Consider the following 22,291-nt stretch of genomic DNA (forward strand, 5'->3'; position numbering starts at 1 on the left):
AAATTAAACCTTTCTTTAATACCTACACACTCTCTCAGCATGCATCTTCTCTCTTCTTCATACTTACAACACTCTAAAATAACATGCTCTATTGTTTCAGACTTCTCACAATAATCACACTTTCCAGTTTTATGCTTTTGTATTTTAAAAAGTGAATAATTAAGCCCTGTATGACCGAACCTTAACCTTGTTATTATTCTTTCCTCCTTCCTATTCTTTCCTTTCCTACAGCCACCTGAATTTTATAAAACCACCTTCCTGTTAACCCTTTATCCCACCTTCTCTGCCATATTTTCATCAGCTCTTCTTTGACTTTACTTTTCCCTTCCGATTTACTCATCTTAACTGTAAAACTAATAGGATTATGTATTGCCTTCTTTGCCGTTATATCAGCCTTCTCGTTTCCTACTATCCCTATATGTGCTGGAACCCACACAAATGTAACTACTAATCCCAAATGTTGTATTCTAAACAGATTATGATATATTTCTAATAAAATGTCCATCCTACTGTCCGTATTATTATATTTTATGCTTAGCAAAGCTGAGCTTGAATCAGAGCAAATTATTGCTTGTAAAGGCTTTACTTCCTCAATCCATTGTAAAGCCAAAAGTATTGCTAACATTTCTCCTGTATAAATTGATAGCCCGTCTGTGATTCTCTTCCCAATATACACTTTGAAATCTGGAATTGTACATGCTATTCCTAGTTTTCCGTCGATTTTTGAAGCATCTGTATAAATTTGGACATGTCTATAGTAATTATTTAAATGTGATTGCACTGCATACCTTTCTACAACATTTGACTTATCTTGTTTTTTTACCAATATTGATAAATCAACTATAGCTTCTGGTAAAATCCACGGTGGTATAACTGATATTGGATCTGTTTGACTAATTTCCAGAGTGTCCACTTTAAGTTCCTTTACTTCCTTTTCAATTTTCCATCCATAACTCTTCATCTCTTTCTTTTCCTTTTCCCAAGATAATTTTAAAATTTCCCGAGTTGGATGTCCACATTTATTGCCCATCAAATTTAGCCAATAATTAATTCCTAATGTAGTTCTCCTTAGATCTAGTGGCATTTCTCCCATTTCTACTTCTAATGTTGCTGTTGGTGTTGTTTTGAATGCTCCGGTACATACTCTTAGTGCTTGATGTTGAATCCTGTCTAATCTATCTAAGTGAGTTTTAGCTGCTGAACCGTACACTAAGCACCCATAATCAAGATCAGATCTAATTATCCCCGTATAAATTTGCTTTAAGGTTTTTCTCCCTGCTCCCCAATCACTACCCGCCAAACATCTTAATATATTCAATTTTCTCTTACATTTATCAACAATCTTTTGAATGTGAATATTCCACTTTAATTTCTCATCAAACCACAAACCTAAGAATTTTATACTCTTTACCTGTTCAATTTTCTGATTATATAATTTTAATTCTATAACCTTATTTGTTTTTTTGTTTTTTTTTGGAAAATATAATTACCTTCGTTTTGTCCACTGAGATTTTAAACCCCCATTTCAATGCCCACAACTCTATATCTATAATAACCTTTTGTATTTTTTTAACTATAAACTCTATATTCTTCCCTCTTTTCCAAATAGCTCCATCATCTGCAAAGAGTGAACAGCCCATGTCCTTTCCAATATTTTCAAATATGTCATTTATCATAACAGAAAACAATAATGGACTAATAATACTTCCCTGTGGGGTACCATTTTCCACTACATATTTATCTGAAACAACCTCACCTATTCTTACCTGTAATTTTCTATTTGTTAAGTCTTTAATCCATTCATATATCTTTCCTTTAATCCCCAATTTGTATAATTTAATTAATAAACCCTCTACCCACATCATATCATATGCTTTTTCAATATCGAAAAACACTGCCACTACACTTTCCTTGTTTACTTGAGCTCTTCTGATTTCATGCTCAAGACATAATGTTGCATCATTAATGCTCCTCCCTTTCCGAAAACCACTTTCATAATTAGAAATAAATCCCTTTTTATTTAAATAATACACTAACCTATTATTAATCATTTTTTCCATTATTTTGCATAAGTTTGAAGTTAATGCTATTGGCCTGTAACTATCTGTTTTTGAATGATCTTTTCCTGGTTTAGCTATTGGTACAATTATAGATTCCTTCCATAACTCTGGTAATTTCCCCTCCTCCCAGATTTTATTAAATAATTTCAATATTATCATTTTTGACTTATCACTTAGTTGATTTATCATTCTATACCATATTACCGTCTTTGTTCAATGCTGGTGTAAAAGAACAAACAAAAAAACTGGCATTTTACATCAGGTGCCTTGTTGGGCAGCTAATTATATATTGAGCTATTGGCGGCAGTTATTTTTCCGTTATATTCATACCGTTTGTGATAAAAGAGGGGCATAACGATCCGTTAATGATCGCCAAATATTGCGTTGGTATGCTAATGAGGCGCTGTATTTCAACGCTAATTGTAGCTAATGTTACATGTCAACTTGTTTATTTAATCTCTCTAATTTCTGCTCCAACATTAGCAAAGGTTGCCTTTGCCATGTTCCCAAAATTGCATTAGTTTCTGGCTGTGGACACTTTTTGCCAACCCACAGACAATGTTAATGTGTAAATAAACATTAACTTTTAGAATGATTTTCCGCACTCTCATTCAGTATTTAATTGTTACGTTTATTTAGCATAAATGCTGATTGAAACCTTCTGATTTTAGTGGTCCAGCTGCTATTAAAATTTCTTCTTTTTTTGTAGCAGGAAGGTTTGATCTGTTTATTGTCAAAAACTTTTTCATTTTGCTCTTGCTATGCTAGTGCGACAAACAAGCAGCTTTATAAATCGTTAATAAGAGAGATTAACATGGGAAATGACATTTTAATACATTATTATATGTTAGATTTTATGCAAAAAATATAATTAAAATGCAATATTTATTGATTTTTATTATTATTTCTCTTCCCTCCACCTTTCTTGCTGCTATATTCATGTTAGTCTTGGTATCTTTCCTGACAGTGAAGAATCACAGGGAGATAAGGAGAAAGAGGGAGTTGGAACTGCAGAGGATGAATGAAAATGTTTGTATTTTACACAGTTGAGTCTTAATTTTACATTTTGTTCTTGTGTGTTGGAATATAAAAAGGAAAATAATGATGGTTCTTCATAGATTGATGTGCTGGAGAAACTCCTGGAAATGAGACGAGACGTTTTCTGCAGCTTCATCATTCCAAAGTCTGGAGGAAGAGATCATGAAGAAAGCTGACACTTTGGTGTTGGAGCACGATGTAAAGAAAGATGTGGAAGAAAGGGTGATAACTGTGCTTCTGGTTTTCTGAGCAAAGTAACTGGAATCGAAATGAGTCACGGAAAACTAATGTGGGAAAAAATAGGAGAATGGAGGCGAGATCTTAGGAAGACCATTGAAGAGGAAGGCTTTGAATACGTGAGTATGATACAAATTATGTTAATATAAACAATATAACTATGAATATCAACTCAATCATGTACTGAATGTTATTTTCTAATATTTCTCCTTGTTCATCTACAGCTTTTTCAAGCTTTATATAGGTGCTTAAATGTTCAGCTGCAGTTTGAAAGAAACTTCGCCACAAAATTCACAACGTAACTTTTTGTGTGTTTGTTTGGTAGTTGTATATTTTATAAAGTTCTTTTTTTGCTTCCATTTCCCATATCCCTAATTCAGTTTGGTGTCTCTCAGTCAATTCCTATAAGAATCAAATTACATGTTTCCTATTGTTTTAGTTTTTGCAATAACATATCGCGAAAAGTAACCGCTAAGATCTTACACAGTGTGACATGGAAGCAAAATACATATTTTGTAACCTAAAACCTGAAAATAAACCTGATTATCAGTGGTGCTACAATGAAGCCAATCACATCTGAGCCCCTTAAATACATAGATATGTTAATGTAAAGCTCTGTGACCTCAGTATTAGTCTTTTCTTTGTGGCATGTGGTTGTGGGTGAGGGGGTTTACAGCAGATGGACAGTTTTTAGGGCCTGTGGGGGTTTTGAGTCTCCAATCAAGGCAACAATAGGACAGCCGAGAAAAGCTCCAGCTGCCGTCCAGAAAGTGAGACCCAGCAACAGACAACAGATGTGCTGTTGTTGTGGAAAAGGACAATGTTGTGCTGTTATGAAGATTTATGCAGTTGAAAAACTGGGGTGTATGTAGATGTGTGCGAAATAAAAATAAAAATCTATCTAAAAAAAATAAAAATTGTATTTTCTTGATTTATAAAATGAAAACATGATGAGACAACATACATGGCGGGTTTTATTTTTTATCTTAAAAGTGTTTCAGAACTTTTCATAAAGTGTTAAGTGATTTTATTTGGGTTTTTGATATTATGGTCCTGATTTATGGATAAAAACAAAAATTACAAAAGAAGAAAAGTAAACGAAAGAAAAAGATTAAGAAAGAAGACAGAAAAAGAAAGAATGAAAGAAAATCAAAAGAAGAGAAAGATATAGAAAATAAAAAACTAAGAAAAAGTCAAAGAAAGCGAACAAAAGTAAATGTATAAGTAAAAGAAAGAAAAACATACATTAAAAGTAAAGGAAAGAAAACAATAAAAGAAGGAAATTATAAATAAAAATTTAAAGAAGAAAAGGATAAAAAAGGAAAAGAGAAGGATCGTGATGTCACTGACGGAGCTTCTCTCTCTCTCTCTATCTCTCTCTCTGTTGCTCTTCAGTCTGACTCGAAGCTAACAGCTAACCGGAACCGTAAAGATGCTATTGGACCCATAAACAGAGTAACGGCGGCTCTGCTGGGCTCAGTACCGGCTCTTTGAACTCTTATCGGGTCAGCTGGCCTGTTACTGGGTTCGGGTTCTGGTTGCTGTGACGGTGGACGGGCTGGATGGCCATGTAGCTCCGTTAGCATGTTTCGGCTTCTGGGCCACTTTCTCCACCGTTGGGCTCATTAGCAGCAGTCCGCCTGTTATCGCTCCTCTATGGGGGGGGGGATATCTACTCGTGTTGCAGTTAGATAGCCGTATTTCATCTCAACATGTGTCGGTGTGCTGAACCAGCGGAGCTTGTTCTCGTTATGAATCCTTTAACCAGCTAGTAAGAACCGCAGCGCTGCTAGCTGAAGCTAACGGGCTCGGATGTCTTTGTTTCCAGCGGCGCAGGTCAGCGGCGGCCGTTAGAGGAGGATTTTATGGAGATTTTAACGCGTTGAGTCTGGAATTTGGTGTTTTTTAAAATTATTATTAATGTGGTCGGCTGACATGCAGCGCTCTCTTCTGTGACCTTGGTATCATCGCATCAGATCGATCAGAAATAAGCCCAACAGCTGGTTCCGACTCCAGGGTTACTATGGCCCTCAGTTCAGACTGCAGGCAGAGGGTCGTTTACCTGCTGCTCCTGTCAGGTAAGTGCTCGCTTCCTGGGTTCAAATGGGTCAGAAAGATTTTATTTAATGACTGCATCAGTGTAAAATCAATCAAATTATTTGGTTATTGATCTCTATTCTATTGTAAACAGTTTTCGCGATTAAATGACTCCATTTTTAGGGTGTCATCTCACTACAAACATTAAAAACTCCCCTCTAGTTTCGATTTTTATTATATAAAACATGTAAAGATCCTTAAAAAGGTATAAATGTTTCTTAAGCTGAAAATCAGTGTTTATAAACACAGATTATTTCTGGTAATTGCTCCTTAATGTGATGATCTTTTAGGCCCGTGACAATAACAATAAATGATCACAGTTGTTATTGCAATAAACGATAATATTTTCAAGTTATATAATGGTTATGGCATAAAAATGGCAAGAACATTTTGTTCTCAAAGATCAATAAACTTTCAATTCTAATGAACATCTAATACTGGAACTGGAAGACATTTTAAATATTCAAAAGAAAGAAACAAAACAGAATAAAATAAATAATGAAGTCTCTGTAAACAAAATTGTCCTAAAAAAAAGGCAAGTTGAGACTAAAAAGAGTTTTTCTGGTAAAAAGAGAGAAAAACAGCAAATTATATATATATATAAAAATTATTGAGCTTGTTTTAATTCATGATACGATTAATTTATTGCTTATTGCGACAGGCCTAATTATGTTTAAATGAAGATGTGACTTTTCCTGGTAATTACTAATTTCAGTTTTTTCCCCCTGATTTATGACGAGTTTTTTGTATCTGATTGGATTTTTTGTCTACAATCAAACAAAATATCTTGATTTTTGTTAATGTGCTTTTTGTTAATTATTGGGTTATTTCAATTTATGTCAGTTTATGTCATTCAGTGTAATTTCTTTCATCTGAGGGTCTACTATATGTCATAAATTATTTGTTTTTAATCAAACAGAAATTGGAGAAAATGTAAAAATAATTCCAATTTATGCATCAAAGTATATTTGTCACCTTAAATTATTTTAACTTAAATTTTTTAAAAGGTATGAAAAGTCCCTGCTATTGGTTTATGATTTAAGAGACAAAAAATTGATTTGATAAACAGAAAAATTTGTAAATCTGTTAATGTTCAGAAAAATCTGTAGTTCTGATTTCTGGTGCTTCTCAATCTTTAAATATAGATCACCTATTTTAACTTCACATGTAAATTTTTTAAACAAAAATGTACATTTTATTGTCAGATTTATTTGATCAGGTTAAATTTGGGCTGTTTTTTTAAATAAATCACTGCTTTTGCATTAAAAATTTAGAAAGGCTGAATCAGTGCTTTCTCTCTCTTTTTTTGTTGTTGCATTACGCCAGTGTTTACCAGTGAAATGAGAACGCCATCCCATAATCCTCCACAGGAACAGCATTAAAGTGATGCTCTGCAGGGACATAATCAGATCATCAGCATAATGCTATTCATCGTAGTATTATTCATCTGACTGTCAGGAGGAGAAAACATGTGTATCATGGAAAATATTTTTTTTACTTATTTAATAAAACCTTCATATTTTAATTTGCTTTAGAGTTCTGCTTTGTCTGAAAACACAGATTGCTCTTTTCTTTTAAATGAAACTGTTTCATTTAAGCATTTCTGGCTGATTACCATCATAAAAAAATCTGTTGTTTGTTATTTAGAATAAGAATAAGCCTAATGCGTATGAATGTGCTGTTCTCCCAGGATGCATTGCTTCTTCTCAGAAGAATGACAACGTCTACGTGTCTGGATTTTCTAACGGTGCGTTCAGAGTCTCTCAGCTGTCGATGTTTAGCGATTCCTGCAGTGAAACTGTAACAGAAGTCGTCTTCCCTCCATGCAGCCTGCGGCGACGTGGCCGAGCTCCTGTGGGCGTCCAGCGGCATCATCACCAGCCCCGGCTGGCCCTTCCAGTACCCGGCCAGGCTCAACTGCAGCTGGAACATCAGGGCCCGACCCGGGGACTCCATCACCATCAGGTGACGCGCGCTACACCGCAAGCCAGCATGTTATATTAATGTTAATATTAACTTAAACCTTTCAGTTTTTCAGCATCGAGTAGAGCTGCACCGATTCTGATTACCGATCTTTACAAAGCCTGACCTGCTGATTCTGACCGATACTTTTTTTGACTGAAGTGTTGCTAAATATAGCAAGAAAGTTGCTGAGATTGTAACAGTGGGGTGATGATTGTTAACTGTAAATGAGCAGACACGACCTGGTGGGCCGGTCCTTCAATCAAGCCTCTAAAAGCAGAGCAGAAAAGGACGAAGGTTGATTTTTTTTTTTAACCTTTGCTGAAGTGGATAAGTATCTGCCGGCCACCAACCATTTTGTCTGGTTTTTGCATTGAATTTCCACAACAAAATGTCACAAAAAGTACCAGTAATATATATTTTTTTCTTGTCACTGGAAAGTATCTGCTTTTATTACATCACTTACCACAAATATCAACATCCAATAAGAAAATGAATCCATAAACTTAAGAAAAATATAAGTAAAATTGTGGTTCATTTCCTACAGTAGATATTTATCAGTAATTAATTGTCTTTTTAGGTTGCAGCTCTAAGCGACGTTTTTGTAGCTGAGGATAAACATGGATCCTTTGATTATAAAGTTTTCAGACTCCTGATTTGAATCTCATATTTATTTGAAGAAGGAAGTTGGTTTTTCTGAATGTTTTTAGACGCATATTTTGGTTGAACTTGAGGGATTATTTTAGAAAACTGGCCTTTTAATTGGCCGGCTGCTTGGTTCATGATGTGCTTTTGCTCTGCCTGTGGTTTCCTGCTATCCGTCTGTGCTGGGTTTATTTCAGTTCAGGGTCAAAGTTCAGGCTGACGTTCAGACCTAAAGTTAAATCAGACATGTGCCGGCCTGTTTCAGAGTTAGTTTTAGGAAACATTTCAAACCTTTTTTGCTGATCAGTTCCTGCATTTAAACTTTTTATAGTTAATGTGTGTTGTTTGTTAGTTAATGCACTCAATGGTTTCTTTAAAATTCTCACTTTTTTTTCAAAATGTTTTTTTTTCAGAATTCTGATTTTTTTTCTCAGAATCATGACTTTTTTTTCTCAAATTTGACTTTTAAAAAAAACAGACTTTTTTGCAGAATTAAATTTTTTTTTCCTCAAAATTGTGACTTTAATTTCGGACTCTTTTTCTTCTGAGATCCGACATCAATTCTGATTAAAAACTCAGAATCTTTTTTATTTATATTTTTCACTGGCCCTATTCCTCCTCTGTATATTTCAGTCATTCTCTCCCAGGATGAAGAACGTTTTTATTTATTTTTTTTGTAGTTTCCAAGACTTCGACCTGCAGGGTTCTCACCGCTGCACCTCAGACTGGATGTCCATCAGCAGCTACAGGAGCCTGGACGGCCTGCGGGTCTGCGGCTCCTCCCTGCCGCCCCCTTACATCTCGTCCCAGGATCACGTCTGGATCCACTTCCACTCTGACGACGGCCTGGCGGGGAAAGGCTTCCGGCTGTCCTACATCACCGGTGAGGACGGCGCGCTCAGCTCTTGGTCAGATTTGAGAGTGGCGGTGATTTGAAGAGACGCCCTTCCTGTCTCCATCATCCTGTGATCTCTCCGGTCTGGCATGTCGTCCTGTTTGTTGCGTAATGGCTGTTCAGAGAGCAGTGATGTAATTCTGGATTAGACTCAGATTTAAATCCTCAGAGCGAGAACTAAATGGAGACATCAGGGCAGCACAGAGAGATTCCAGCTGTCGTTAATCAGGATTAACGTTGCAGGTAAACCGGAGGCGTCCAGCTGCGATGTGGACCAGTTCCACTGCTCTAATGGGAAGTGCATCCCGGACTGGTGGCGCTGTAACTCCATGGATGAATGCGGGGATAACTCGGACGAAGAGCTGTGTGTGGACTCGCCGTTTTCCTTCCAGCCTTGCAACCTGAACCAGTTCCCCTGCTTGTCCCGGTACACCCGGATCTACACCTGCCTGCCCCACAGCCTGCGCTGCGATGGCAGCATCGACTGCCAGGTGAGAGCCCGGTTCAAAGCAGGCGACACCAACAGAACGAATGGACTTTATGAACTCTTCTAGACCAATCGTAGCACCAACGATCCAGCCAAATTTGCAGTGCCGTAATTCCGCAACACTTTGCGCTATCTCAAAAATTCCAGCGGTCTCTGAAAGGGGAGACGTTGCGCTTTTCACTCCTTTCGGAGCAGGGAGTGAAATTAATCTGAGGAGGAATCTGTTAATAGACCGTAAATTGTGAAAGTAACTGCTAGATATTGAAAGTTCCAGTTGTTGTGGAGAAATGGGCAAAAATATTTATTCACAGGACATTTAAAGAACTGCGTACAATTAAAATAAGCAAAAATATCCAGGCGGAGATTTGAAACTTAGATCTCAAAGGTTTAAGAGACACAACAAGTCGACTGGGAGGGCAGATTAATTCAGTTTTTTCTCCATATAATTCATCACTCAGCAGTTTTTCATCCTAATTAAAAAACGTTTCTGATTAAGTCGGTGTTTCTCTGTTCTCAGGATCTCGGCGATGAGATCGACTGCGACGTTCCCACCTGTGGCGAGTGGCTGAGGAACTTCTACGGCTCCTTCAGCTCCCCAAACTACCCCGACTTTTACCCTCCAGGAAGTAACTGCACCTGGCTGATTGACACTGGTGACCACCGGAAGGTAACCTCTGTCCCCCTGGACTCAGGCAGAAATCTGAAGAAGAACCTCTGTGATCATCCTGCTCTTCCTCCTGCAGGTCATCCTCAGGTTCACCGACTTTAAGCTGGACGGGACCGGGTACGGCGATTATGTTAAAGTCTATGACGGTCTGGAGGAGAACCCTCGCCGCCTCCTCCGGGTGCTGACGGCGTTCGACTCCAGAGCGCCCGTTGCCGTGGTTTCCTCCTCCGGTCAGCTCAGAGTTCACTTCTACGCTGACAAGATCAACGCCGCCAGAGGCTTCAACGTCACCTACCAGGTTGGTCCAGACTCGGTTCTGAAAAGATTTTCACTATTAGGCCCGTCACGATTACAAACTTTCTGGACGATAAATTGTCCCAGAGGTTATTGCCATAAACAATAATATTGTTGTTTTGAAACCATGTTCAAGTGATATAATGGTATAATGATGAAAGAATACATTCTCAAAGATAAATAAACTTTAAATTCTGATGAATGTTTAACACTGGAACTGGAAGACAGTTTAAATATCCAAAATAAACAAAAAAACAGAAACGACAAATAAAATAAATTTTTTTTAAAAAGGGACTACAAACTTTTATCATCCAGTTTTTTGTAGAAAGAGAACAATTAAATGAAATCATGCAAATGGAAATTATTACGTTTGCTTTAAATTATAATGCCATTAATTGATTTATTGTTTATGAGACAGGCCAACTTCACACTGTTTTCTAGTACTGGGCGATAAATAGATTTAGTCGATTAATTGACTTTTTGGTTTTTTAATATTTAATATTTGGAAAATCTGCATTTTTTTAGTTTGTGTTTTGGATGTGATGTCATCACCTCCAGAGCTGCCATCTTGTTTGGCAAGAGAGTTTTTCAGCTTCTGTTTATTTGGATTTTGAATTCAGATCAACTGTATGACAAAATATTTGGGCCAGGCTAAGATTATTATTATTATTATAAATATGAGAGTAATGTCATAATATTAGGCAAATGAAGATGTAATTTTATTAGAACTTCTGCTCAAAAATTCAAAGAAAGATTGTTGAACATCTTGTGAAGTTATACAGGAAGTTAATCATTTAACACGTCAGCGTGTTAAATTACAATCTGTCGCAGGATTTTGAAACGTTTGAGCAAACGACTGTTTCGAAGAAATAAACACAGACCTCATAACTTTAGAAGCTTTTCTCTTATTAAAACAACTTTTCTCTTAATTTTATGACGTTATTCTGGTATAATTATGCTAAAATCATGACTATATTCTAAATAAATTTTTCATAGCCTCGCCCTAGTACTCCGTTGTATAACTCGCAGAAGAGATGACTGAAATAAAAGCCACTTTTTAAAAAAATATTTTTTGTCATTTGTAATTTATTTTTTTTAGAAAAAAAAAAGCTAGAAATTGGATCTGGTATGAAAAACTTTGCACATTTTATTTTGAAGCTTTACTATTTTCTGAGCTGTTTTATCAGTTTCCATTCCATCGTTGTGTTTGTGTCTGACCCGGTTCTGTTCGGCTGCAGGTGGATGGGTTCTGCCTGCCCTGGGAGGTTCCCTGCGGGGGGAACTGGGGCTGCTACACGGAGCAGCAGCGCTGCGACGGCTACTGGCACTGTCCGAACGGCCGGGACGAGCTGAACTGCTCGTCCTGCCAGGAGGACGAGTTCCCCTGCTCCAGGAACGGAGCCTGCTACCCGCGCTCCGACCGCTGCAACTACCAGAACCGCTGTCCCAACGGGTCAGATGAAAAAAACTGCTTCTTCTGCCAACCTGGAAACTTCCACTGCAAGGTGAGACGACCGGCCGACTGCAGGCCGGGAAATGTTTAGTTTTATTGTCCCAAAGGAGCAGTTAAAGATAACCTCCTTATGCAGCGATTAGCAAAGTAAAACAGTTTGAATTTGATGAAACTAAAACGAGGGAAACGTTCAAACATTACAGATGAAATGGGAAAGAGGAGGCACATTGGTGAATAAATAAAAACATTAAGAGGAACTTTTAAAAAATGGGATATTATTATTTTTAGTACATTTTTCTGTTTGGTAAATTGCTGCAGCTGAAATTAATTACGTCTTGGTTTTTGGTATGCAAATTTTATAATTGCTTATTATTTTGACCAAACTTAATAAAAAATTTTGTTTCATCATTTATCTACCTGTGATTGTTGTGAAGCATTTTGGTCGGCTGAGGTTGTTATAAATGTGCTGTAAAAATAAACTTTGACTTGATTTGATTGAATATGGTGAAGAAACATTGTTTCTTACGTTGGGCTAATTAATCAGTTATTGAAATAATCGTCAATTAATTTCGTTATGAATTAAATGTTTACTGGAGTAAACTGAACATGTTATTTGCTGGAAAAACAACATATTCAGAGCAGTAATTAACCCAAAACTATATATGTATATGTACAAATTTAACATTTAAGATAAAAACATCTTAAATGTCTGTAAACGTGTTTCAGCCAAAGCTCCTCAAATGGAGTTTTTAGCTTCATTTAGTTCAAATTCACTATAAGTATGCAATGTTAAGTATATTTTTATGCATTTCCAATACTGGATAAAAAAGTGATTTAAATGAAAAATCTGCAGATTTGTTGTCAGAATAATTTATTACTAAAGTAATTGTTAGTTGCAACCTCAGTGTCTATTACTGTTTAAAAACACATTGTGTCACTTTTAGTTCTGTAAAACTAATTTATTTATTTATTTATTTTTTCCAGAACAACCGCTGCGTGTTCGAGTCGTGGGTGTGCGACGCGCAGGACGACTGCGGCGACGGCAGCGACGAGGAGAGCTGCCCCATCATCGTCCCCACCAGAGTCATCACCGCCGCCGTCATCGGCAGCCTGATCTGCGGCCTGCTGCTGGTCATCGCCCTCGGCTGCACCTGCAAGCTTTACTCGCTGCGCATGTTTGAGCGCAGGTGAGGCGTCGCGCTGCGTTGCAGGTTGTTGGATCTCTGCTGGGCGACTGGTGGGGATAAAAACTGTGTGGTTGCCGCAGGTCGTTTGAGACGCAGCTGTCCAGGGTGGAGGCGGAGCTGCTGAGGAGGGAGGCTCCGCCCTCCTACGGCCAGCTGATCGCTCAGGGCCTGATCCCCCCGGTGGAGGATTTCCCTGTCTGTTCTGGCAACCAGGTACAGATACACAGTTGGTCCAGAAATGCATGATTACACATCACCATTATTCAGCTTACTGGATAAGTTTTCACTTAAACCTGCTGAAAATCTAGTGTTACTTCTACGGCTCAATGAGGAAATACAAGACGAACAGAAAATCATCAGAACTGAAAACATTTAGTTTGTCAGGAGTCCAACAGCAACTTGATTGTACTGCAGAGTTACTCTTTCAATTAATGTCTTGCTTTAAGGTGACTTTATACCGACTATTAAATTTCTACACTGCCTCTTGTACACTAAGAAATAAAAATAAAAATTTTTATTAGAGGTTTGACTTGATTAAGGATTATATTCTGTAGTTTGTTTATCATCATTTAATCAAATACTATTGACTAATAACAGCAACATTTTCAATTCAAAAACCATATCTGTTGCTAAATTATTAAATAGACAAATAATATATTTATGGTTTTTATCTGTTATTTAGGTTGTTCAACAATCATAAAGCAAAGTGCTATTACACCAATTCAACTTTTAAATATCCATCTGATCATTAATTCATTTATCTCCTTTGAAAAATACTTTAGAAATGTGAACGCTGATGTTATGATTTTGAGTCTTAAATCTTAATTGAGAGAATTAATCAGAATTTTGACTTTCAAAGTTATAGTTATGAAATTAAATGTCCAAAAGTGAATGGATATTCTGCAGGCATTTCTTGAGACAAATGAAAAACCAATAGCAAACTATTCTTTTCGAGGCATTAAATGTTTTCTAAGATCTAAATCACACATAGAAATGTAGGGCTGAAACGATTAATCGCATTACTTGTGATTAATCAACCGTTAACCAATTTACCAAACGATTAATCGTTTTTAAAAATCCATTTGCTGAAAGAACAATTCCCCCAGAGCCAAAACTGCACAAAAATATATTCATTTTGAATTTAAAATAAGAAAATCCTTTCATAGTCTGTGAAAATGCTCTGCAGATGCATCCTTTACTACAAATGATCAAGTGAACACTAAATGAATGTTATATTTTTGCATTTTAGGCAATAATATATTTATTTTAAAAAGGAATAAAACGTTCTATTAGCATTTTCTCAGTGTATTTCTAACACTGTATACAAAAGCTGAAATGGTTAAATGAAAAATCTGCAGAATATACACTTGGTATTAATCTGATTAATTGATTATTCGTCAGAATAATTAATTTATAGTCAAAATATTTGATTAATCATCAGAATAATTGATCGAATAATAGATACTAAAACAGTTAGTTGGAGAAATGTTCTGTCTGTATCCCGTCTCTTTTAGTGAAAGGTTCTTGTTAATAATAATGTGAGCTCAGCTCTGTGTTTTTAAATGGACCCGTCTGTTTAAGGTTTTCTCTGGTCCGTTTTTCCTCAGGCGTCGGTTCTGGAAAACCTCCGCCAGGCTGTGCGCTCTCAGCTCGGCTTCACCTCCATCAGACTTCCCTCCGCTGGCCGCCATCGCAACCTGTGGCGCAGACTCTTCACCTTCTCTCGATCTCGCCGCTCTGGTTCTCTGGCTCTCGTTTCTGCTGACCTGGAGGACAGCTCCGGCACTGGGAGCACTGGGAGCTCCGGCTCGGACCTGCTGTCTCCCGACTCCGACGACACCGACACAGAGGGGGAGAGAGGGCGAGGGGTCGGCGCCGTGGGCGGGCCCGTCGCCCCGCTGCCTAACAAAACCCCGCCTCCTTCCGCCGTGGAGGCCGTCGGGTCGGTGGCGGCGTCTGTGGCCTCAACGCCGAGCCGAGGCCGCGATCGGCCCAGAGAAACCCCGCCCCCGTCCAGCCCGGTTACCGTGGTAACGACCAGCTCCGATCCGGACGTTTCCGAGCCCCAGCCTCCTTCGTCCACCGCCCTGCAGCGCCTGGCCCAGAACCTGCACCGCCTCGCCAGGAATCTGACCAGAACTAACCAGAACCAGCAGAACCAACCGTGGACCAATCAAAGCCCACTGCGCCAGCTGGAGACGGGAAGAAACGACCCTGAGGCTGCCGAGCGACGGGGAAGCAGAGAGGAAGAGGAAGACGTTGAGCTCCTCATCCCTGTCTCTGACTCGGACTCTTCATCTTCCTCCTCTTCATCGCTTAGCGACATACGACAGCCTCTGCTGGAGCCTTACCCGTCCTGCGCCGCCGGCCCGGTCCACCATCACCACCGTGGCGCGAGTGGCCGTGGGGGACGGGACGGCACCTGTGAACACTGCGGGATGGTCCACACCGCTCAGATCCCCGACGCCTGCCTCGAGGCCACGGGCAAGACGGAGAGCAGCGACGACGAGCTGCTGCTGCTCTGCTAGCAGGCTAGCCTGCCAGCTAACATGCTAACTGTCCAGCGTTTCCTCATTCATTGGCTACCATACTCACTGATTGGCTAACAAGACAACATGCCAACTTCCAAGTAACATTACTAACACATCTCTTAAATTTACTCTTCTGCTAGCTAACACGCTAACTTCAGGGCTGCCATTCTTTTACTCTGAAGCTGCATCATGCTAACTCGCTAATCTTGCTAACCCAGAATAACAAATTAACTCTTCATTTCTAACAAGCTAGCTAATGCTATGAATGCCACCCAGACGTTTCACTTCAAATAGCTAACTATCTAGCTAACAATGCTAACACATCACACTGTGCTAAAGCTACTAATTAATTTCTTTTTCAGTTTGTTAGCATGCTAGCTGGATTAAAGGTTAAAGATAAATGTACCAAACAGACACTTGGGTGTGATGTCACTGGTTCTTATTGGTACGAACAAAAAAACAAAAAGTTTTTTGGTTCCTCTGCGGTTTGTTTACCGCCTGCCAACCCCACATGTTCGGCCACCATTTTGCCACTTCGCTGTTTTGTTATCCAAATTTCTTTGAGTATGAAACAGTGCTGTTTACTGTTAGATACAAGACTCCAATCAATAATATCTACCAGCAATAGGTCACTTGGCATTCCTTTGGTTTGATCACACACCACTGCTAACAACTTTGCATCTTACATCCCTTACACTATATTATTAAATTCTGGGTTAGATTTGGGCTTTTCTTCTCACTATTAATCTCAGAATTTCATGAAAATACTTGAATATACAGGTGGTACAAATGTATTTGTTCACAGGCACTAAATGATAGTAAGAAGAGACTAACTGGTCGTCAGCAAAGAAGCAAAATTACTGAAATCCCACATGCTCTCTTGTTCCCTCTCGCAGGCAAATGGCGCTTCATCGTCTTCTCATATATTAGCTAACATGCTAACTGATCTACTAACATGCCAACATCCAAGTAACATTATAAACACGTTAGCTTTAGGACTGCCATTATTTTTCTGTAAAACTCTACCCAGCTAACTCAGTAAACCTGAGACTAACATGCTAACACAGAGTAACAAGTTAACTCTTCATTTCTAACAAGCGAGCTAATGCTATAAATGCCACCCAGAGCTTTCACTTCAAATGTCTAGCTAGCATACAGTGCTAGCACGTCACACTGGACTAGAGCTTCTGTCTAATTTCTTTTACGGTTTGTTAGCATGCTAGCTGGATTAAAGGTTACAGATAAATGTACCAATCAGAGTCTTGGGTGTGATGTCACTGTTTCCTATTGGTACGACCAAAAAAACTAAACGGTTTGTGGTTCCTCTGCTGTTTACCGCCTGCCAACCACGCGTTCAGCCACCAGCCATTTCGCCACGCTGTTATGTTACCGGTTTAACAGATTTTGTTTTTTAGTATGAGATGGTGTTGTTTAAACCGTTAGACACAAGGAAATGTGGTCATAAGACTCCAATCAACAATATCTACCAGCAATAGGTCACTTACAATTAAATTAAGAAATTCTGGGTGAGATTTGGGCTTTTCTTCTCACTATTTATAACAGAATTTCATAAAAATATTTAACTGTAGCAAAAAATAAATTGGTACGCCATGGCTTAAGGATATAGGTACGCATTTTATTGTTTACAGATACAAAATGGAGGCAAGAAGAGACTAAGAGGTTGTTGGCAAAGAGGCAAAATGACCCAAAGTCCTCATGTTCACTTGTTATTCATCGCAGGCAAATGTTCTGCTTAATGGTACGACAGTAATGATCAAACTGATGGTTCTCTGTAGTCAAGAATGGAATTGTTTGATAAGGAAACCATACGACCGGGTGATTTGTGGGAACTCCAGATCAAATGGAAAAGTTTCAAAGGTCCCTCCATTTCTAAGGCTGCTGGTTGAGTCTGTTTAAGGGAAATGATGAGGATCATGTGACCAGTGGAGGTTTCCAAAGAGGCCTGCTAGTGGGCTGACTTTATTTTAGGTTTTATTTCTCTGTGGCCAATATAAACATCTTAATGTTGATTTTTATGCTGATATTAGCCGTCAGCTGTTAGATATTGGGACAAAGTTTTATCCTTTACTGAATATAAAGCACAATGTCATTTTATTAACCTTTAATTTAATATTTTTATAACTAAATCCTCACTTAGAGATCCCGGTCATGTGATCCTCATCGCGGTCTTGAAAGTTTTTGTTTTTTTTCCGTCCTTCATGCCGCTTGTTCTGGATCGGAAAATGTGTCTCGCCCGCTCCAGTTGTTGGGTTTTTCTTCTCATTCACTTATGATAGTTGATAAAACAAAAAATGAGACCAAAAAGTCCAAGAAGAACCACAACTGGAACGAAAAGCAGCATCGATCATATCTGCATTATAAACGTCGTGTTTTTAGTTTGTGGCTCCTCTTTTCCCGACCCAAACTGAAGCCATTCAAGCGTCTGTATTTCTGATCCTCGTTACTGTTTTGGTACTCGGCTGACTTTGTGTGAGTGTGATTGTGTATATTTATTATTATTAATATTACTATGGTTATTATTATTGTGTTAAGTTGTTATTGTGAAGCTGTTTTTTCTGACTTGCATGATCCAACTTGTTTGGTGTTTTTCTTTGAGTCTGTAAAACTAAAACCTGGCAAACTGCACTAAGGATTAAAGGTTCACATCAAGTGAATTGACTCGAGAGATTTTATCTTCTTTCACTTCACATTTTCACCAAATACACTGCAGACTGCCTTATGCAGGTATGGTAAACAGAAATTACCTCCTGAATTAGTTTTTTTGTCGTTTGAAGTCTAAATTAGCAGGTCTTTAAGCAGTTCTGTTACTTGATCATTATTGAACATTTCATTCAAATGAAGATAAAGTGAAGTTTCAGAGTACACTCTAAAAACTCTTAACTTTGATTTTTAAAAACTATGTAACATCTTTAAATGTAAAGTGTTCTGTATTTATTCTTTTCTCCCATGTTTTATAGTTTCCCTGCCTCTGCTGCCCTCTGCTGGTGATGTGTTGCAAAAAAGCTTTGTGTTTGCCAAACTGGATTATGTTTAACATTTATAAGCAAATGTGACATAAAAGAAAGTATCAAAATGCTGCTCATAATAACAAAGATTAATCGCATTGTTATGGAGGGGCATTCAAGTGACAACGTATTAGAGCCATTGTAGAAAGGAAAAAAAGTCAAATTTGTGAGAACGTGGAAATTTCTGAGATTTAAAAGTCTAAACTGTTCAACCCTTAAAACTCAGAAATTTCCAAAATGTTTCTAGAATTTTTTTTTAGATTAATCTCAAAATTTGAATGTTTTCTTGCAAACTTTTCAAACTAACAAATTTCCAGGTTTTTTTTTTTCTAAAAAAAATTGTTAGAAAACTTTTTTTCTAGCAAATTTCAACTTTTGATGCTTGAAAATATCGTAGATTAATCTCAAAATTTTACATTTTTTCTTGCAACTTTTTAATTTTACAGGTTTGTCAAATAAGATGGCCGCCCTGGGCGTTCTGAAATCATTCGCTATGGAATCACCAGGAGTGCAAAAAAATGCAGATTTTCCAAAGATTAAATCTTCAGAAAACAAAAACTGGATACTAAATATGTCACCCAGCCCTAATTGTAAGAAGATTCTTGTGGAAGAAAATAATTTAATCCATTATGGGAAAAAGACGGCAACACAAAATGTAGAGAAAAAGCACCTTTTTTTCCTTTTCTTGTACATTTTTTGTTTTTGAGTCATTTCTTGTCTGAACAAACAAAAGACATTTCAAAGAGAAATTTGGTTTAAATGATTTGCAAATCATTGCATTCTGTATTTATTTACATTTTATACAGCATCCCAGTTTTTTAAAACAAGGCTGTAGCAGGCATAGCAGCAGAACGTTAAACCTTACAGGACTGACGATGTTTTAGAGAACGTTCATGGATCTAAAGTCACGTTATGTAATCTGAAAAATGAGTCGCATGTCAGGGATATTTTACAAAAATCATAAATGATGAAACTATTTTCCAGTTTTCAGGCGACATTCCCAGGGTGTCGGTTTGTTTTCTCTGTTTCTGACAGGGTTTTTTTTTCTTCTAATCTTTTTGTCGTTCCATGCAAAAAACACACTGCAGCAGACCTCCATGTTCCTGCATCTCCATGGAAACAGAGGCCGCCCGTCACATGACACAGAGGAGCTGCTGTGATTGGCTGGCAGCTGCGAGTCTTTTGGCCTCTCTTTTTCAAAGCATCTTTTGCCCAACCGGTCCCTCCCTCTCCTCGGCGAGGGGAGGAGCCTCCCTCCGCCCCGATGACATCATCATGGCACTGGTACGTCATCGTTGCGACATCATCATGCAGCATGCAGGAGCACAGGAGGGTCACTGCACCCAGCGACCGTTTGTCCCCTCTGGCTCGCCTCGAGGCCCATATGACGCGACGACGCAGTCGGTCCCGACTCCTGATGCTACGATTTGCCGCCTTCGGTCTCCTTATTTGTTAGCGGCGCCAATGCCGGGTCCACCAATGAGGTGGCTGGAAACAGTTTGAACCAGCCAATCACCATGTTGGACAGGTCCAAGTCGTCCAATAGGATTTGAGCAGCTCCCATGAAAGATTTATGATCCATCCGTCCGTAGTCGCCCCAGACGATGATCTGCAGCGACAAGCAAACATTTAGACACATTTTCAGTTTTTTTTATTTATTAAATAAAATTTTTAAGTGAAAATTTTATTTTAAACAAAGCGCATACTTTGCAACCAAAAGACAACATTTACTTTATAAAACACTATTACTGCCTTTTTTGTGGACAATCTTTGCATATATTGCAACTGCATATTTTTTATACCAGAGTCAGACCATCCAGATGTTGTTTGTGAGCATAAGGTTTGTTTTAAAGCAGACCTGACATTTTGTCAGTAAAAACTGTTCCAACATCTGTAGATGTTTAACCACTCTCACCAAACATTTTATCCAGACAATAATTAGCTGTTGAAAAGCGGTATTTTAGCTTACCTAACGGATGTGGCGTTAGCTTGATGCTACTGATGGCTAAATGTCCTCAGCATGATGTTGACCGTTTTATTACTGTATTGTAGTTTAGCCCTCAAGAGTAAAATACTGACCGATTATGGGTAGAAAAATGAGACTTTCAGCTGCTTCCTTTCACAGGTATTGTTATATATCTCCTAAATATAAACTACTCTTCATACAAAGATATTATAAACTGCTGGTCGACACCAAAGTGTCAGAGGAAGAATGCAGGTCAGAATTGGAATAGATATTTAAAATAAACTATTACAGTCCAATGTGGTGAATTACTGGTAGTCTTCTTCGTACAGAGCTTTTAAAAGTTCATGTAGAGTTCTCGTCTTTTAGGTCTCAAACATTTCTCCTAACCTCTTTTACCTAATAACTTTCAATTAGTCTTTCTTTCTTTATATCACATTTCTTAACATCAGATGACCTAAGAAAGTGCACATAATATTTGTAAGCACAATAAAATGTGACCTTTGACCTGCTTTTCTTTTTTTTAAGCAACATAAAGTAGTAAAAAAGAACATTAATAGATTGTTTTTCATCAATAATCCTCAGATTAGATCAATATAATCCATCACAGAGCTGTATGGTTTATTTTTCTGCATGTCTGAGTTAAAAATAACATATTTTACAGTATTTTTGGTTCTGTTTGTTTGAAGGGGAGATCTGTGTGTAACTTTTGTATTCCCTGATTTTTACCTGCAGCACTTTTCCTTCAGGGTTTTCTTCAAACTGGAGCTGTTGCTGATAAAGCGGGTCCAGAGTTTTTCTTGCCAGACGCGTTCGTCTCTTCAGCACACATTTCCCGTTATCCATTAAATACACTTTCACATAAGGAGCTGCAACACAAGCAAACAGAATCATGAATCAGTTGGTAAAAACACACAAAACGTTCATCTGTAGAAAGAATAGCTGCATTTCTGTCCTTTATTAGAAACATAATTTATAACATATACATGATATTTCTTCTCAGTTTTGGTTGTAGATCATTTTAAAAGACTGAAAAACTGAATGTGGATAATTTATAGAGTCTTATATATATTAGCTAATAAAGGGTAACAACATGTTGACGTGTGTCTACATTCTGTCCTGTTTTAACGTTCTCTGGATAAATGCTCCGTCCCACCACCAGGGGGAGCTGCAGGCTCTCCTTTAATATTAGCATCACTCCAGTCAGAGTCTTTTATAGCTCAATATTATCCAGCTATCATAGAAAAAGCAATAAACCAAATCCCTTATTATTTACAGTTTTCTTAAAGTTTCAAACAATCTATGAATTATTCAGCATGGATGGAGAGAACCTCGTCTGTTATATGTGGATTTTATTTGATAAGACCATCAAAAAGTAGAGCATACACTGCAAAAACACATTTTACCAAACATTTCGTCTAGTTTCAAGTGCAAATATCTTACTACACTTGAAGTAAGACAAAACTAAATTAAAAGTAACTTTTCAGAAAGAATTAGGAGCTTGTTTTAAGTCAATATATATTTTTAATATTAATTTTTTTTTTAAACCAGTTCTAGTTCAATTGGCAGATTATTTCACTTAAAAGACAAATTTTTCCCAAATTATAAATGAAAACAATTTGATAGTGAACCAAGCACTACAGGCAATATTTATAAAATATTTACTTAAAATAAGCTCCTAATAAGTTATTGGCTGATAAATTACTTATAAGCTTTTACACTTGAAATAAAACAAAATAAGATATTTGC

The 22,291-nt window shown here is 37.8% G+C and overlaps 2 protein-coding genes across 13 annotated transcripts in view; one reads left to right on the plus strand and one right to left on the minus strand.

Moving 5' to 3' along the window:
- Nucleotides 1-4,696: 4,696 nt before the first annotated feature.
- On the plus strand, nucleotides 4,697-18,228 carry lrp12 (LDL receptor related protein 12). Its single transcript, XM_005805493.3, has 11 exons — nucleotides 4,697-5,413; nucleotides 7,123-7,179; nucleotides 7,262-7,397; nucleotides 8,720-8,922; nucleotides 9,178-9,425; nucleotides 9,939-10,088; nucleotides 10,165-10,386; nucleotides 11,621-11,887; nucleotides 12,820-13,022; nucleotides 13,103-13,235; nucleotides 14,630-18,228. Exons 1-11 carry the CDS (start codon nucleotides 5,359-5,361, stop codon nucleotides 15,548-15,550), a joined length of 2,595 nt encoding a protein of 864 aa, XP_005805550.1. The 5' UTR covers nucleotides 4,697-5,358; the 3' UTR covers nucleotides 15,551-18,228.
- A 1,100-nt stretch (nucleotides 18,229-19,328) lies between these two features.
- Nucleotides 19,329-22,291, minus strand: part of LOC102232991 (regulating synaptic membrane exocytosis protein 2-like) — a 47,454-nt gene continuing 44,491 nt past the window's right edge. For all 12 annotated transcript variants that reach the window (XM_023344584.1, XM_023344587.1, XM_023344586.1 and 9 more), the window contains 2 exons: nucleotides 21,272-21,411; nucleotides 19,329-20,188 (listed from right to left, as the gene is read on the minus strand). In XM_023344584.1, the coding sequence (XP_023200352.1) occupies nucleotides 20,000-20,188; nucleotides 21,272-21,411 (329 nt within the window). In that variant the 3' untranslated portion in view covers nucleotides 19,329-19,999. The remainder of the gene's footprint in view (nucleotides 20,189-21,271; nucleotides 21,412-22,291) is intronic.

This window comes from Xiphophorus maculatus, chromosome 13, assembly GCF_002775205.1.
Source record: "Xiphophorus maculatus strain JP 163 A chromosome 13, X_maculatus-5.0-male, whole genome shotgun sequence".
Taxonomy (NCBI): Eukaryota; Metazoa; Chordata; class Actinopteri; order Cyprinodontiformes; family Poeciliidae; genus Xiphophorus; species Xiphophorus maculatus.

Excerpts from the sequence above, each read along its gene's own strand:
- lrp12 (XM_005805493.3), top strand. The coding sequence starts at position 5,359 with ATGGCCCTCAGTTCAGACTGCAGGCAGAGGGTCGTTTACCTGCTGCTC. Across the intron at positions 10,387-11,620 it reads GCTTCAACGTCACCTACCAG|GTGGATGGGTTCTGCCTGCC; the intron begins GTTGGTCCAGAC and ends GTTCGGCTGCAG. Across the intron at positions 13,236-14,629 it reads CTGTCTGTTCTGGCAACCAG|GCGTCGGTTCTGGAAAACCT; the intron begins GTACAGATACAC and ends GTTTTTCCTCAG.